This window comes from Dipodomys spectabilis, unplaced genomic scaffold (genome assembly GCF_019054845.1).
Source record: "Dipodomys spectabilis isolate Male_0828 unplaced genomic scaffold, ASM1905484v1 ptg000054l, whole genome shotgun sequence".
Lineage (NCBI taxonomy): Eukaryota > Metazoa > Chordata > Mammalia > Rodentia > Heteromyidae > Dipodomys > Dipodomys spectabilis.
In genome coordinates, this window is record NW_024870731.1 from 20007383 (window position 1) to 20024636 (window position 17254).

General features: G+C 36.1%; 1 protein-coding gene across 1 annotated transcript in view; it reads right to left on the reverse strand.

Moving 5' to 3' along the window:
* Nucleotides 1-16365, reverse strand: part of Dnah12 (dynein axonemal heavy chain 12) — a 159757-nt gene extending 143392 nt beyond the window's left edge. The window contains exons 1-8 of the mRNA XM_042679922.1: nt 16316-16365; nt 15251-15429; nt 6324-6405; nt 6129-6155; nt 4291-4480; nt 2254-2326; nt 1474-1632; nt 971-1166 (exon numbers count right to left, since the gene is read on the reverse strand). Of these exons, the coding sequence (XP_042535856.1) occupies nt 971-1166; nt 1474-1632; nt 2254-2326; nt 4291-4480; nt 6129-6155; nt 6324-6405; nt 15251-15420 (897 nt within the window). The 5' untranslated portion in view covers nt 15421-15429; nt 16316-16365. The remainder of the gene's footprint in view (nt 1-970; nt 1167-1473; nt 1633-2253; nt 2327-4290; nt 4481-6128; nt 6156-6323; nt 6406-15250; nt 15430-16315) is intronic.
* Between the last annotated feature and the right edge of the window lie 889 nt (nt 16366-17254).

Consider the following 17254-nt stretch of genomic DNA (forward strand, 5'->3'; position numbering starts at 1 on the left):
CTGAATGATCTCTAAAATGACCTTTTTTTTTTTTACTTCTTACCAAATAATCATTTTCTCTTAAAAATGGAAAGAAAATCATGTGTAGAGATAGATACTAAACATTTATTCTACTTAAAGATGCAAGGCAATATTCAATAGAATCTTTAGCGATCTTTACCAAAGGGACAGTTAAATTCTAGCATTATATCATACAATAGTAAAGTTTTGCAACACAATTGCAGAAATTAATATTCTGCATTAATTATCAGTGAAAGATAATCAATAACACTTTTTGTGCTGGTACTCGGGCTTGAACTCAGGGCTTAGCTTTTTGACTCAAGACTAGCACTCTACCACTTAAGCCAAAGTCCTACTTTCAGCTTTTCAGTAATTATTTGGAGATAAGATTCTTACAGTCTTTCCTATCTGGGTTAGCTTTGAACTATGATCCCCATAGCTAAACCTCCTGAAGAGCTAGGATTATAGGTATGAGCCACCAGCACTTGGCAATCAATAACGTTTTGAACTCACATTTTACAGAGAACCAAATGAAAATCAACGAAGCTACAATGTGATAACTTTAGAAATAAATTTACTTGTGTAGTGCTTTTCTTAACATACTCCAATAAAATTAGGAAATTACCTTACAGACTTTAAGCATGAATCAAGTAATTATTATTCATACTATTGACACATATTCTTAAGCTTTCTTCTGTCTTTGTTTATTGGTTCATTTGTTCATTGGTGATGGGAATCGAATCCAAAACTTCATGTACACTAGGCAAGTACTCCACAACTAAGCTACATCCCCAGTCCCACTCTTATTCAGAAACTAAATATTTTTTGATCAAATCTGTTTAAATTAAAATTGTAATTAGACATACTTAATTTATTTCAAAATAATTAGTTAGCACTGTGTTTAATAAAATTTTATTTAAAATAGCAAGTTGATTTTAACAATATTACAATTTAATATATGTATATTTACCTGATTTGACATAAGTGTGGAAACACAGTTATAGAAGGACTCCAATTTATCAGGCTTAATGCCTTCTAGTGATTCTTTCTTGACAAAGAGATTTATAACATTTGGATACCATGTGGTCATTATCTTCTCTTCTGCTTTCATAGTTTGAAGTGATAAGTCACTTTTTAGTGTGTCACAATCAATTGGGCCTCTATCTCTATTTATTAGAAAAATAAAAATGAATTAAACAAATTCTAGAGTGAAATATGATAGGATTTTAGAGGCTTCTTGGGTGGGGGGATTTGTTTTGTTTTGTTTCATTTTGTTTGAGTAGTGTTGAGAATTGAACACAGAGTACCACATACATAAATCTGGTTTTAATCAATAACTACTTAAATGGAAAAAACTTAAATTCAAACATATAAACATTTTGAACATTTATGAATTATTTTAAAGTTATGCAGACAAAAATAAATGTTAAAGAAATATTCAAACTTTAAATGTTAATCAATACAAATTTTTACCTAATTCCTGTAAAGTCCAGCAAAACTTTATCAGCAAATGTTTCATAACCAAGGTCCAGTAATATTTTCATAGTTGGATGAACAACGTGCAAATTAGCTAATATTTGATTTCTCGCATGCACATAGCTAGAATGCCATGGTTTGGAATAATCTAGACCTCTGGAAAAGCAAAATATGATTAAACAATATATACTATATTTTAAGAAATAATTCTTTTTTTGGGGGGGGGTCTGGTCGTGGGCCTGAACTCTGGGCCTGGGCGCTGCCCATCTGCTCTTCAACTCAAGGCTAGCACTCTACCACCTGAGCCACAGAGCCACTTTTGGCTTTTTCTGCTTATGTGGTCCTGAGGAATCGAACGCAGGGCCTCATGCATGCAAGGCAAGCACTCTACCACTGAGCCACCTTCTTAGCCCCTAAGAAATAATTCTTATGGTTAAAATAAACATCAAAATTTCAAAAGTGCATTAACTTCAAGGAAAAGAAAGATGACACAGACTCCTAGACCCAATATGTGTGTTTTTCTGTGGCTTAGTTACCAAAGACAGAGATTAAGAATACAGTATTTCAGATTAGGAGAAAATAATAGAAAAATCCTCCTAACATACACCAAAGTTTACTCAAGCTCAACCTGGATATTCATTCATAAAGGCCCTCCTGGTTGTGTAAGCAGAACCAAATGTCAAAACATTTTTTAATTTCATCATTTTAAACTTGAATATAAGATGAGTTCATTGTCAAGACACATGGATATCACTGTTTTCAAAATCATTTACTCACAGAGGGGATTCGGGTAAGGGGCCTCCTTCATCTTCAAGCCAGTCAATTGACGGTCTCACAAGAACACTCCGAACTAAAATACACGTATGTAATGCATTAATTTTTTTTGAAATTTCTTTCAAGACCTATTCATATCCAAGTCTAACTTTTGATGTTGAATATTACAAAGTGTTGTATATTAAAATGAATAAAAGTAAAAAAGATATTACTTGAAACAAAATAAAGCTCTTAGTACTATGTTAGCCTTACTTTTAAAGTAAATTCAGATAGAAAAGCACTTAATAATCCTTTTTTTTTTTCTTTCTGTCTACTCAAAGGTCACTGGCATGATCTCTTGAAATTTATTTTTTTAATAAATTTTAAACCTCCCATAGTAGTTACCAGAGGCTAGGGGAAAGGAAGTTTAGGCGATAGGATGTTAAGTCAGATACAAAGAGCAAGTTCAGGAGACCTAAGTAAAATATGTTGACCATAAAGAAAAACAATGACTTGTTTTGTTTTGCTGTAGTAATAGGGTTTGAACTCAGATAGCTATATTCTCAATTGATTTCTTTTCCTTCCAGAAAAGAATCTCACACTTTCTTCTATGTGGGCCTTCAACTACAATCCTCCTACCTTTACTTCTAGAGTCACAATCCACAATCCTCCTACATCCACTTCTACAATGGTTGATTATAATAGTGAACCACTATACCTAGCTCTGTATTATACTATGAATACTGCTAACAGAAGAGATTTAAATGTTATCACAAAAAAAGCCAAAGGTAAGCGGGGAACTTTTGGCTCATGCATGTAATCTTAGCTACTAAGTAGAATGAGATTGGGCAAATTATAGTTTGAGACCAGCCTGGGCAGGAAAATTCATGACACCCTTTCTCAACAGAGAGCTAGATACTTAGGCACATCCTTATTATTCACTTGGACACACATCTATTATTCTAGCTACAATGGAAGGCCCAAAATAAATGGGTTGCAAACTAGGTAGACACCTAGAGAGGAAGCGAGAGCCTATCAAAAAAACAACCAGCACATAAAAGAACTGGAGGCTTGACTCAATAGTAGAGCCTGTCCAACAAGCTCAAGGCCCTGAGTTCAAACCTAATACCACCACCAAAAAAAAAGACGAACCATGGGGTCTGGTAAATAGCTTAACTTAGGCATTACAAAATGTATACACATTTCAAAACAAGTTGTTCATAATATATTATATACATATGTATATATGTATATGTGTGTGTCTTTCAATTTGAAAAGAAAAACTATGCCAGGCACAGGTGGCTCACACCTGTAATCCTAGCTGAGGATTACAAATCTCAGGAGGCTGAGATTTGAGGATCGTGGTTCAAAGCCAGCCCAGGCAGGAAAGTCTGGGAACTCTTATCTCCAATAAACCATCAGAAAACTGTAAATGGCGCTGTGGCTCAAGTGGTAGAGCACTAGCCTTGAGCTGAAGAGTTGAGGGACAGTGCCCAAGGCCAGAGTTCAAGCCCCACAACCAACAAAAGAAAGAAAGAGAGAGAGAGAGAGAGAGAAAGAGAGAGAAAACTTCAGTAAAAATTGTAAAGGTTAAATTTCTAATAAATCAATTAATATTAATATTTTCTAATTAATATTTTCTCATACTCCTGTAAATAAGATAGCTAATGTAAAGATAAAGTTTAAAAAATCAGACAGTCACAAAAATTACCAAGCCACTAAATTACAAAAAATCTTGATTATTTCACAGTCTCAGAATAAAAAATTAAGTAGAAATAATATCTAGGAAATATATACATAGGGTTTTTTTCAGTACTGAGCCTTGCACTCAGTAGGTAAGTATTCTACTACTTGAACAACACTTCTAGCCCTTTTTACTTTACTTTTCAGATAAGGTCTCTCAAAGACTTCCTACTTCCACCTCCTACCTAGCTAAGATTTCAGACATTTGCCGCCATGCCTGGCCCCATACACTTTAAATATATAGTGTTCATTATTCATTTTACATCTATTGTTGGTTCAGTTTTAGGATCAAAAGTAAAAGTATCAAATGCTACTTACCCAAATATCTCTTCATGCTTTTTTCAAAATCACTTGATACCTCATTTTTGAGGCTTTCAATCAGGTCTTCTCTTTCTTTCCCTTCTTTTAAATGTTCAGGTATCAGCATTAACATGTGGTCCAGCCATTCTTTCTGAATAGGTACTATAGGACTACTTTCTACACACTCCTTCATATAAATATAGTTGAACTGAGAAGATGATAACAAAAAATAAATCATCTGTGTGATGTATATTTCAATTTAACTCCTAAGCTCTGTCTTCCCATGATAGTATTCCTTTAGAATAATAATATTCTATAAAAACATGTTTTCAGGATTAAAATTATTTTATCCAAAACTATGCCTTATAAAGGTAATGTTTTATCCTTTATTTGTGATAAGTTCTTGACAACTTAATGTTCTTATACTCTTCATTTTCCCCAGACAAAAGTAATCCTTGTCTAACTTATTACTCTTTTGTTGAACAAATGTTCATTAATTTAATAAACAGTTAAACATTGTTCTGATTGCTGAGTATATACTATGAAACAAAGCCTAGGTTTTGACAATTGTATTTTGATACAAGAGTGGTATAATTGATACAAGTGATATAATTTGATACAAGAGTGTGCATAATTCATAAATTCTCCCATAAGAATGAAAAATCTGACAAAAATTGGCAAATGGAAAAATAATACCTGATCTTATTAGCAACATTTTAATATCATGAAAGTTTCAGTTTGTCCACAGATTAACACAATTTCTATTTAAAATCTTCAAATATCTACATTTTTATGAAACTAGACAACTTGATACTAAAGTTCTTGTGGAAAAAATATGCAAGAATAGCCAAGAAATCCTTGTGAAAAAAAATCTACAGTGGAGGACTGGTCTTAAGAAACATTGCAACATTCTACAAGTCCTATATAATTATAATACAGGTACATGAATAGACAGGCCAGTAAAAAACAATCATAAGGTCAAGCTCATGCCTGTAATGCTAGATATGAAAAAGGCTGAGATCTAGAGAATTGCAATTCAAAGCTAGCACAAGCAGAAAAGTCCTCAAGACCACAAGTCCAAAATAACAAGGAAAAAGCAGGTCTGGGGACATCATTCAGGTGGTAGAGCACCAGCCAAACAAGCAAGCCAAGAAAACTCCAGGGCCTGAGTTCAAACCCATCATCAGAAAAAAGAAACACTTTGACTAGCTAATAAGTTCTTCCATATATCCTCAATTCACAAGGAGGTATAGTTTTCAACTCTACATCTAAAGGAAACTTTGGTGGACTTAGAAAATAGACAGCCTCATCTGAACACATACTGCATAATATCTTCTTTTGTGTAACCAGCTCCATTAATTTTTGTATCTATTGTTATTAAAGCAGTTTTATATATCATCTTTCTACCAGTCTTATCATAGTCCCATGTTATTACCCATCCTGACTTTTTTTCTCTAGCTCCTAATACAAAATCTACATATAGTAGACACTTGATAAGTATTATTGAGTGGATAATTTACCATCAGTTATATTAACATTAGGATAATCCATTATTATCCTAATTTTAAAAGAGAGATGTATTTCCTTTGTACAGCTACTTTAAATATTTTTCAGTGGTTTGGAATACAAACTTAAATATTTATATAATTAACTTTTAAATAATGAGTAGCAACAAAAAAATCTAACTGTTAAAACCCATTTTGTTCTCTATGACATGCTTGTTCTTTTAGATAAAGAAAACAAAAATGTTTCAAATTTCTCTCTTCCCGAGGATGGAACTTAGAAGACTGTCTTACAACAAACTGCCTTGTAATTATTTCTTTATCTTAAAAACCAAAACAAAAAATTAAACTTACTCCTTTTTTTTTAATTTCACTGGTCATCTGTCAAAACAAATACAAAAAGACAATTAAACCAAGGAAGAAACTTTAAATTTAAAATATACAGTTTTAAAACATATCAATTCTTTTTAAATCTTAGCTATACTAAGACTGAATTACTTAAGAATTAAAATAGTATAAGAAAAAATTTTAAGAGAATATACAACTTACAGTTGAAGGATAATCAGGCTCTGGTGATGGAGGTACTCTTTTAACTAGAGTTCTGTCTAGATTTGCTTTTGCTCCATCAATTCTGAAATTTATAGTTAGAACAATGCATGATTTTTGAAAATTGAATTAGCATTAAAATTGAATTAGCATTAATTATTAAAACATTGTAAGTTGAATTTTTCAACAATATTAAAAGGATTATTTAAGAGCTATTAATCTGACTTAATCTATGAAAAATAAATCTTAATAGCCATCATCTGTGAGACCTTAATTTTTAAGTTATTCAGGTAGTATGTAAAGGGATTAAACTAAAAAAAAAAAGAAAATAGTGTGTATTTGCCAGTACTGAGGCTTGAACTCAGAGCCTCATTCCCTCACTTAAGTTTTCTCACTCAAGGCTGGTACTTTACCACTTAGGCCACACATCCACTTCTGACTTTTTGTTGGTGAATTGGTGGTAAAAGTCTCACTGATTTTTCTGGCTGGGCTGACCTCGAACTGTATTCTTCAGATCTCAGCCTCTGAGTAGCTAGGGTTACAAGTGTGAGCCACTATCAAATTTTTAATTCTGATACAGAGTTTCTTCTCTGGCTATCCGAGAACCCTTTCTTTTCCCCTGTATATTACAAAGCACTTCTTCCATTATCCATATTTCTTATCCTCATTTATATTTTATGCACTTGCCATGATTTGATATACATTATAGATTCATGCCCAGACTCCAGTGCCTCTAACAGTAACTGAGCATAATAGTAGTTGCTCAATAAAGTTTACCTTTGAAACCATTTATGGATTTTAATCATCCATAAAATGTTATTCCCTCTTTAAATTGTTACAGTGTATAACCCATTCATTTGTTGACAAATATTCACTGAATGCCTATATTACCATAAGTAACCATAATAGCAATGTAGCACCTAGAAATCTCTAGAAAGTTAGAAAGTAACTAAATGAGAAGATTAAAAATAAAGTGCCATATGAAGACTCTGGAGGTTTGGGGAAAAGGCAACATCACTTCTGGGACTATCTATAAAGGCCACATGAACATGTCATCATTTGCAAAGGAGCTGTAAATGAAAAAGAGTATTTCAGGTGGAGATGTGGTTTTTCTATGATCTGAAAAAAAAAAAGACACTGAAAGACAAGGAAGGCAAAGCAAGGGAAGAAACAGAAAAAAAGAAGAAACAGAGAGCTACCAAATCCCCCCAAAATTGATGAGATGATATGGAGACAAATATAGAAAACTGGTTTGGAAAAATGTGGCTAATGGTCTCAAACAGCAAGCTTTTTTATTCTATAGGCAATGGAGAGGGAGTCACTGAGAGTTTTTGAGCATGGGAACATTTTTAGGAAGACCACATTAACAGTTTATAAAACAGCTATCTGTTAAGATATGATCAAAGAAAACCTAAAAAAGAAAAAGGAAAGAGATCAGAAAGAAGACTGGAGATTATCAAGTGCGATGGCAATGATAAAGGAAGCTGAAGGAGACTGGGACATTTACAAATTCACATGGCTAATCATCTGTACAAACTGTTTTTGAACTCGGGCCTGACTGTGCCTAGAGGTTTACCAATTAGCACAACAGTTTCCTTCAAGTTATGTACTTCCAAGTTTCCTCATTCAGTACTCATTTTGGTTTTTCAATTTCCATCTTAAAATTTGATTCCAGAATTCCAAATGTTGTTTGACAAGTGCAGAGCAAACTTTTCTCTCCCATATTCTAGACATTCTTTTTTGGTGGTAGTGGTGGTGGTCGTGGTGGTCATGGGGCTTGAACTCTGGGTCTGAGCGCTGTCCCTCAGCTCTTCAGCTCAAGGCTAGCACTCTACCACTTGAGCCACAGCGCCACTTCTGGTTTTCTGGTGGCTTATTGGAGATAAGAGTTTCACAGACTTTCCTGCCCAGGCTGGCTTTGAACCGAGATCCTCAAATCTCAGCCTCCTGAGTAGCTAGGATTACAGGTGTGAGCCACCGGTGCCCAGCTTAGACATTCTATACAATTAAAATAATCTTAAAATAGCTTTCTTAAGCAGCCTTGTCTCACTATTAAATTTTACTGAACCTATACTAAACTAAACTAAAACACCTATGAGTTTTCTACATGAAACAGAAAATGTGTATGGAATATTTTATACTTCCTTAAGAAGTTTGGCCTCAAAAAATTAAACATAGAACTATCTTACCATCCAGCCATACCACTTTTGGGCATCTAGAGTATCACAAGTCAGAATATGGTAAAGAAACCTGCACATGCATGTTCATTGCTGCTCTGTTCACAGAAGCCAAGTTTTGGAACAGCTCAGAAGCTCTACAATGGGTAAATGGATCAAGAAAATGTGGTACATGTATACAATGAAATTTTATTCATCTATTAGAATGAATGATATTGTGTCATTTTTCATGGAAATGGATGGACCTAGAAAAACTATATTAAGTGAAGTAAATCAGACTCAGGGGGACAAACAGCATGTGTTTTCTCTCATGTGTGGAAGCTAGATCTAAATTACAAACATGCATGATACTATATACAGGGCTCTTCATACACATGCAAACAGACTAAAGGAGGTTATTCTTAGGGAATAAGCCTAAAAATGTGACTCCATTGAACAACTTATTAACTGTTCATCAAAATGAATACCAGGAAGAGGAAAACATGTTTTAGGGGTAGGCAAAGTGGAGGACATGAATGGAGCGAGGGTGAAGAAATGCAGATGTTATATTCAATATATGTTATGTAAAAATTGCACTATATAACTTGAGGGTAGGGATGAGAGAAGGAAAAGTTAAGAAGGTAATGGAAGGGGTAACACTGAACAAGAAGTATTGTATTCATAATCTCTTCATACAACTAATTAATAATTTTAAAAAGAAAAACTTCTTCCTTCTTTTCATTTTTAATCTTCAAGATGCAGGCCAAAAGGAGGCTACTATTAGAGGAAGAATACAAAAGTGCAGTACCTATGTGTGTCTGACCATATAAAATAATATTTATGGAAATGAACTCCAGGGAATGAAGAGGTTTTATCTTTATTTTTGTTTTTGTTTTCTTTTCTTTTTGTCTTGTTTGTTTATCTGTCTTTGGGAGAGTAAAGGAAGAAAAAAGAAATGGAGGGATAAAGGATGAACAAATGCATCAGTGGTATTCACGAGGTACTAGGATATAAATGAACTAAACAACTTGTAGGAGGGGGCAGAGGGAAAAACTGAAAGAGAGCAAGGAAAGATGTGATAATTTCCAAAAATAAATGTACGCATCACTTGACTTATGTAAGTGTAACTCTCTGTATATCACCTTTATAATAACAATAAAAAATAAAAATAAATACATATGGGAATTGAGAGAAAGCTATAGCTTTGTAAGCATTCCAGAAAATCAAATGTATGTGCCAATTGCTCTCACAAAATGAAAAGATGCAGGGCTGGGACGGTGGCTCAGTGGTAGAGCGCTTGCCTTTCATACATGAGGCCCTGGGTTCAATTCCTCAGCACTACATAAGCAGAAAAAAAAAGCCAGAAGTGGCGCTGTGGTTCAAGTGGTAGAGCACTAGCCTTGAGCTGAAGAGCTGAGGGACAGTGCTCAGGCCCAGAGTTCAGGCCCCATGACCGTACCAAAAGAAAAAAAAAAAGATGCAGGTAGACTTCTATTATATCTCTCTAAACTGCCTACTTCTCCATGATCAAATTGCTACTTCAAAGGAATTTGCCTCATACTTTAGCATAATTGGCACAAGTCACTGTAATTATTCCAGCATAAAAATGACTAACTTCGTTTTTTTTTCTATGTAAACGTCACCATTTAATTCAGCAACAATTTCTAGAGCAAGATTTTTTCTACTGATTATAAATCTAGAATTTTTACTTCCTGTATTTACTTTTTTTTAATTTTTTGAGTTCTAAGTATATTTTAAATATGAGGCCCTTGTCTGTTGCATGGCTGGTGAAGATCTTCTCCCAATCCGTGGGCTTTCTATTGATCTTGCTAGCTATGTCCTTTACCATGCAGAAGTTCTGCAGTTTAATGCAATCCCATTTGTCCAACCTTTCTTTGATTTGTTCTGTTTCTGGGTCTTTATTAAGAAAATTTTGGCCTGTGCAAAGGAGACCTAAAGTTTCCCATATTCCTTCCTGTAATGTTTTCAGGGTGTCTGTTAAGCCTTTTTTTTGTTTGTTTTGTTTTGTTTTGATTTTGTCGGTCATGGGGCCTGAACTCTAGGCCTGGTCGCTGTCTCTTAACACTTCAGCACTCTCCCACATGAGCCACAGCACCACTTCTGGCTTTTTCTGCTTATGTGGTGCTGAGGAATCGAACCCAGGGCCTCATGCCTACAAGGCGAGCACTCTACCACTAAGCAACCTTCCCAGCCCTGTATTTACTTTAATATTAACAAAAACCAATAAAGAAAAATTTGATCATGTCAAAAGACTGTTTAAGAGACTACATGTAGTAGAGAAGAGAAATCCCTGTTTTGAATACAGAAGATGAGTAGTAACCAAGAAGAGGGAGTGGGCAGGCTCAATTCCAGGACTCTAGAAATCTACTACATGATACTGACTCATCCAAAAGTCCCAGGAATCAGAATCAGTCCAAGCCAACTTCTGTCCATGACTTATTAATTACATTCTACCTCACTCCTAGAACCCACAAACATCATTTTTTTTAATTTTTTAAATTTATTATAAAAGTGATATACAGAGGGGTTACAGTTACATAAGTTAAGAGTACATTTTTTTTGGGGGGGTGCCTGGTCGTGGGCCTGAACTCTGGGCCTGAGCACTGTCCCTCAGCTCTTCAGCTCAAGGCCAGTGCTCTACCACTTGAGCCACAGCGCCACTTCCGGCTTTTTTTCTTTTTGCTTATGTGGTGCTGAGGAATCGAACCCAGGGCCTCATGCATGCAAGGTAAGCACTCTAGCACTTAGCCACCTTCCCAGCCCCATGAGAGTACATTTCTTTTTGGAAAATGTCACCCCGACCCTGCTCTCTCACAGTTTTTCTCTCCCATCCCTATCCACAAGTTGTATAGTTCATTTTCAGTGTCTACTGATTACCACTGCTGCTTTTGTACACCCTTTGTCCCTACGCTTTTTTTCTCTCCCCCCTTGCCCTCCCAAAGACAGATAAACAAATAAGACAAAAGAAAACAGTTGAGAGAAAAACCTTTTCTTTCCATTTTCAGGAATTCATTTTGATATTTATTTTTTTATATGATCAGAGAATTGAGAGTTGGAGACCAGCCTGGGCTACATAGTGAGTTTGGAGATCAGCTTAGGCTAAATAGAAACTATTTTTTTTTTTTTTTTTTTTTTTTTTTTTTGGGTCCAGTCATGGGGCCTGAACTCTGGGCCTGAGCGCTGTCCCTCAGCTCTTCAGCTCAAGGCTAACGCTCTACCACTTGAGCCACAGCGCCACTTCTGGCTTTTTTCTGTTTGCTTATGTGGTGCTGAGGAATCGAACCCAGGGCCTCAGGCATGCAAGGCAGGCGCTCTACCACTGAGCCAACTTCCCAGCCCAGAAACTATTTTTTTTTTTAAATCTAAATGCTGGTGATTCCCAAATTTTATCTCTCCAGCCTAGACTTCTCTTATATTTGCCCTTAAAATACATAGGTATTTCAACTCCAAAAGAGAATTGTTTCTACCCTATTATTTATATTTTGAGTCTCTCTAAATAGTTGTACAAAGGAGCTTCCATTCAACAAAGCAGTTTATGAATACAAGGCATCTTGATCAATATCGTCCCTTTCTTCATTCTCCCCCATCCCTCTCAACCCTACCTCCCACTTCAATGTTTGTAATTTTGTAGGACATACATTAGATTTTATGACGGGACTCTCCACCTGCCTTCATCTCTTCATTAGTCTTACAGTCCTCCCCGTGACCCCACCTTTCAAGTACCATTTTCCTGGTGTTTATTTTGGTGGACTATGAGAATTTCTAAGGAGTTACACAATTTGATTTCTCCCCTGAATATACCATACTTCAGTTAATACATGTTTGTATACTTGCATTCCACCCTAAAATGTTTACTTATATATTAATAAATTAATTCTAGCTTCCATATGAGAGAGAAACATGCATCCTTTGTCTCTCTCGGCCTGACTTGCTTCACTTAATTAACTATTTTTTCCAAGTCCTTCCAATTCTTCGCAAATGATACAATATCATTCTTTCTAATGAATGAGTAAAATTCCATTGTGTATATACACCACATTTTCTTGATGTATTTTTGCCTGAGTTAATTGCCAGGACATATTTTATATGTAAATTGGATTCATGCCACTTCCTGTTTTAGACATTTCAACAATAAAATAAAATCTGAATTCTTTATTATGGCTTACAAAAACCTAAACAATCTACCTTACTTGCATCTCGGTGAGCTTATTACACCACTCCCACAGTTTGAGGGGTTTTGCATATTTATTGTCTCCTTTCATTGGCATAGACTTTTATTTTCTGGTCCTGGGACTTGAACTCTGGGCCTGGGCACTGTCCCTGAGCTCTTTTGCTCAAGGCTAGCACTCCACCACTTGAGCAACTGTACCACTTCTGACTTGTTCTGTGATTAATTGGAGATATGATTTTCCTACCTGGGCTGGCTTCTAACTGTGCTCCTCAGATCTCAGCCTCCTAAGTAGCTAGGATTAACAGATGTGAGCCACCAACACCCAGCTGGCACAAACTTCTTAAAAACACTTTTTCTTTTATGTTTCCATGACCTCCTTAGTAACAAGCCCAGAGATTGTGCAACAGCACAACAACAGCAAGTTTTTAAATAAAATAATGTAAGAGAAATATATAGAAAGGATTAAAGCAAAGCCAAAGAGATTGGGAGGATTTATAGAATAGGTAATTTATAAACTAACCTTACTTGCAGAGCATATCTCTAAGTTTCTAAAATCATAGTGTATTTGTGTTTGTTTGTTTGTTTTTTGGGTCCAGTTGTGGGGCCTGAACTCTGGGCCTGGGCACTGTCCCTCAGCTCTTCAGTTCAAGGCAAGCACTCTACCATTTGAGCCACAGTGCCACTTTCGGCTTTTTTTTTTTTCAGCCTACGTGGTGCTGAGGAATTGAATCCAGGGCCTCATGCATGCAAGGCAAGCGCTCTACCACTGAGCCACTTTCCCAGCCCCATAGTGTATTTGTGGAACTGCTAGTAATTGAACAAACTAATTCTTTGAGAACCTCCTTGTAAGTCTACGAAAATGAAGGTGTAATCTATGAGTACAAAACTGATATCAGTTCTTACCCTTATAAATTTAGGTCTATTGTAAGTGAATGATTGATCAGCTAACAAAAATATAAACCTTAAGTAGTTATACAACTAACAGACTTGTGTAATTATAAGGAAAGTAAAATTATAAAATTTGAATTATCATACTGACCACCTTATCATCAACAATGTCACAGTGAGACTTAGTTGCAAAAACATTCATAAAAGAGGTTAACCAGCCGGGCGCTGGTGGCTCACGCCTGTAATCCTAGCTACTCAGGAGGCTGAGATCTGAGGATCGCGGTTCAAAGCCAGCCCGGGCAAGAGAGACCGTGAGACTCCTATCTCCAATAAACCACCAGAAAACCAGAAGTGGCGCTGTAGCTCAAGTGGTAGAGCTCTCACCTTGAGCTGAAGAGCTGAGGGACAGTGCCCAGGCCCAGAGTTCAAGCCCCACAACCGATCAAAAAAAAAAAAAAAAGAGGTTAACCAAGAAAAGAAAAAGAATACATTAGGAGAAGCAGAAATCCACCAAAAGAAATTTTTCTTTCTATACTTCAACATTGAACTAAGATCTTATAAACAAGGTTCATGCTTTTTTTCTTTTTCTTTAGCCCCAGAGACCAACAGATTCAGGTATCTAAGAAATTTTCAGTAAGTGTTAAACTGAATAACCATCATCACAGTCTTTTTTTTTTTTTTTGCCAGTCATGGGAGCTGGACTCTGGGCCTGGGCGCTGTCTCTCAGCTCTTCAGCTCAAGGCTAGCGCTCTACCAGTTGAGCCACAGCGCCACTTCTGGCTTTTTCTGTTTATGTGGTGCTGAGGAATCGAACCCAGGGCTTCATGCATGCAAGGCAAGCACTCTACCACTGAGCCATCTTTCCAGCCCATCATCACAGTCTTTAGTTAAAACTAGTTTTAACTTCTGCTAAACTGGGGAGTAGGGGAAGAAAGGTTACTGGACTGTTCTTTATAGATTTTTTTTTTATTACAAGTAGTTTAAATATATAATAGTTTATTAAGTACTCTTCAAATGTAATACTATTTGTAGAAAATTACTTGGTTTCACTTTCAGGGACCACTATAAAGAGATCTAAAATAGTACTGTGCTTAAAGTATGCAAACTCCAGAAACAGACCACTTGGATCTAAACTGTAGGGGCAAATTACTTAACTAATCTGTACCTCACTTATTCACTTAAAAAATAAACAAATAATAGTAGCTACTCTATGGGGTTGTGGTAAGGAATACTGACAAAGTGATAGGAACAATGCCTGAAAAGTAGGCAGTACATAATATCAATTTCCAATTGTTTTTCTAGTTAATTCAATAATATTTTGCTCATGAACAACTACATGGGTTAAACTTTTTTGTATGTGCCAGTCCTGGGGCTTGAATCAAGGCCTGATCTCTGTCCCTGAGCTTTTTTGCTCAAGGCCTTACTCTACCACTTGATCTACAGTTCCACTCAACATGTGTGTGTGTGTGCACACGCACCTGCCATAGGTGTACACACACAGGTGTGACTAATTGAAGATAAGAGTTTCACAGACTTTCTTCTCTTAGCGGGCTTCAAATCAGTCTCCTTAACAGCTAGAAGTACAGGAGTGAGCCACTGATGCCAGACTATGGTTGAAACTTCTTATGAGACTATGAACACAAATCATTTCAACTAAATTCCAAGCAAGAATTAGTTATTAATATGCTACTTACACCAACTTATTCATTTTCTTCTGCTGTTCCATGGATCTTTTGTAGTTTAGTAACTTACTTTGTTTTGGTGTGTTAACACCTACATTTTCTGAAGGATGGGCAATGGGGGGTAACTTCAAGTTCAGAGCCTCCTTTTGTGCTGCAATAGCAGCCTGCTTTGGGTCTGACATCTTGATTCTCTGAAAATTAAAATATACATTCAGGAGGAAAAAAATCCAAGTAGCCATTACAACAAAGCATGCGTCAATATATTCATAATATAGCTTAAAATCAATACCAACAATAAAATCCTACACATTTTGAGATCTTCCTTCCAAGTACAATAGTAGTTAAAGAATGGTGGTTCTGATGAGTGGGCAGAATGTCCTAGTAGAGCTCTATTCATTCCTATGAAGAAATGAATCTACACATTTTTCCCTTTAGGAACTGAAATGTAGAAATTTTTGTGCTTTTTAAACTCTCTCATGAGCTCTAATCTCCTAGGTTTGAAAGTTTCCTTAGATACAAACCATAGCAACAAAAAAAAAATCTAGTTAAGAATTCTCCTTCCCATGAAAGGGAGAGCCAAGGTGTGGGGAGGCACCTGAATAGAGGGATGAAGGGGGAGCAAATACAGTCATTATAACCGATGTACATTATGCAAAGAATGAATTATGTAAAGTGAGGGTAAGAATGGGAGGGGTAAAGTGAGGGAGAATGATGATCAAGAAGCACTGTACTCATAACATGATTTATGGAATTGTAACCCCTGTTACAACCACTTCACAATAATAATAAATTTTTAAGTAATAGAAAGAATTCTCCCCAAAAAAGCTGACATTTAACTTCATTACTATTTTAACACTAATCTTCTTAGTTTTGCTACTTTCCAGAAAAGTGACTAGGCAAAAATAGTCACACTTAATGTATTGCAAATATATTTCAAAAATTTAACTGTGGGACAGACATGTTCCACAAATTCCCACATATTTTTGGAGAGTTCTGCTTTGAAAGAGTACTTTTGCTGGCACCCAAATCTTGATGAGCTGCCCTAGAAGGGAAATGAGAAACGCAGAGAATCAGTACCTCCCTGGTTATTTCTTTTCGGCTGCACAGAGGAGGGTAATTTGCAAAGAGAAGGTCTTTTTCTGCAAAAACGAAGGAGAAAAACACGGGATGAATCTCCAGAACCGCACCGGCTCCAGCAGAGAAACCGGTAGAAGCAAGGTCGCCAATCCAGTAAAAACAAAGCCGTCGCTATGGAAACAGTAGTGGCAGCTGCCAGGAAGACTAGATGAAGGTTGCCTGGAAGATAGGTGCTGAACTAGGACAGATTAGGATTATTTATCACAGTTCTACACTCAGGTGAACAGAGGATGAGGGAATTAGATTTCTTTTTTTTTTTTTAACTGCTTTACTTTTGAAGGGGTTCAGGAAATGAAAATGCAAGCCTGGGAATTTAGATCCGTTGGAAAATAAACAGGTTTACATAAATACACTCACAAAAGGATCAAGTCTTCAAGTGACCCCCTAGTGACTTCCTGTAAATATTCTAAGTAATCACCTTTTTCTTTTTTGCCCGTCCTGGACCTTGAAGCATGGGCTTGGGCACTGTCTCTGGGCTCCTTTTGCTCAAGGATAGCACTCTACCACTTAAGCCACAGTGCCACTTCGGTTTTTCTGTGGTTAGTTGGAGATAAGAGTCTCATGGACTTTCTTGCCCAGGCTAGCTTTCAACTTGCAATCCTCAGACCTCAGCCTCCTTGAGTAGCTAGGATGACAGGAGTAAGCCACTGGCACCCAGGTAGGTAGAAATCACTATTTTCAAGCACACATTTCAATTTTTTTTTCTAGAAGTGTGTTACCAATGAATACCATGAACCAATTCTAAAATATTTCCATACTGCAAGAAATTCCCTTAAACAGGCAATCTTCCCTACCATCTCCAGCCACAGGCCACCACTAATCTGCTTTGGGTCAGTCTACATTTGCAACTTACAAAAATTTCATATGAATGAAATTATA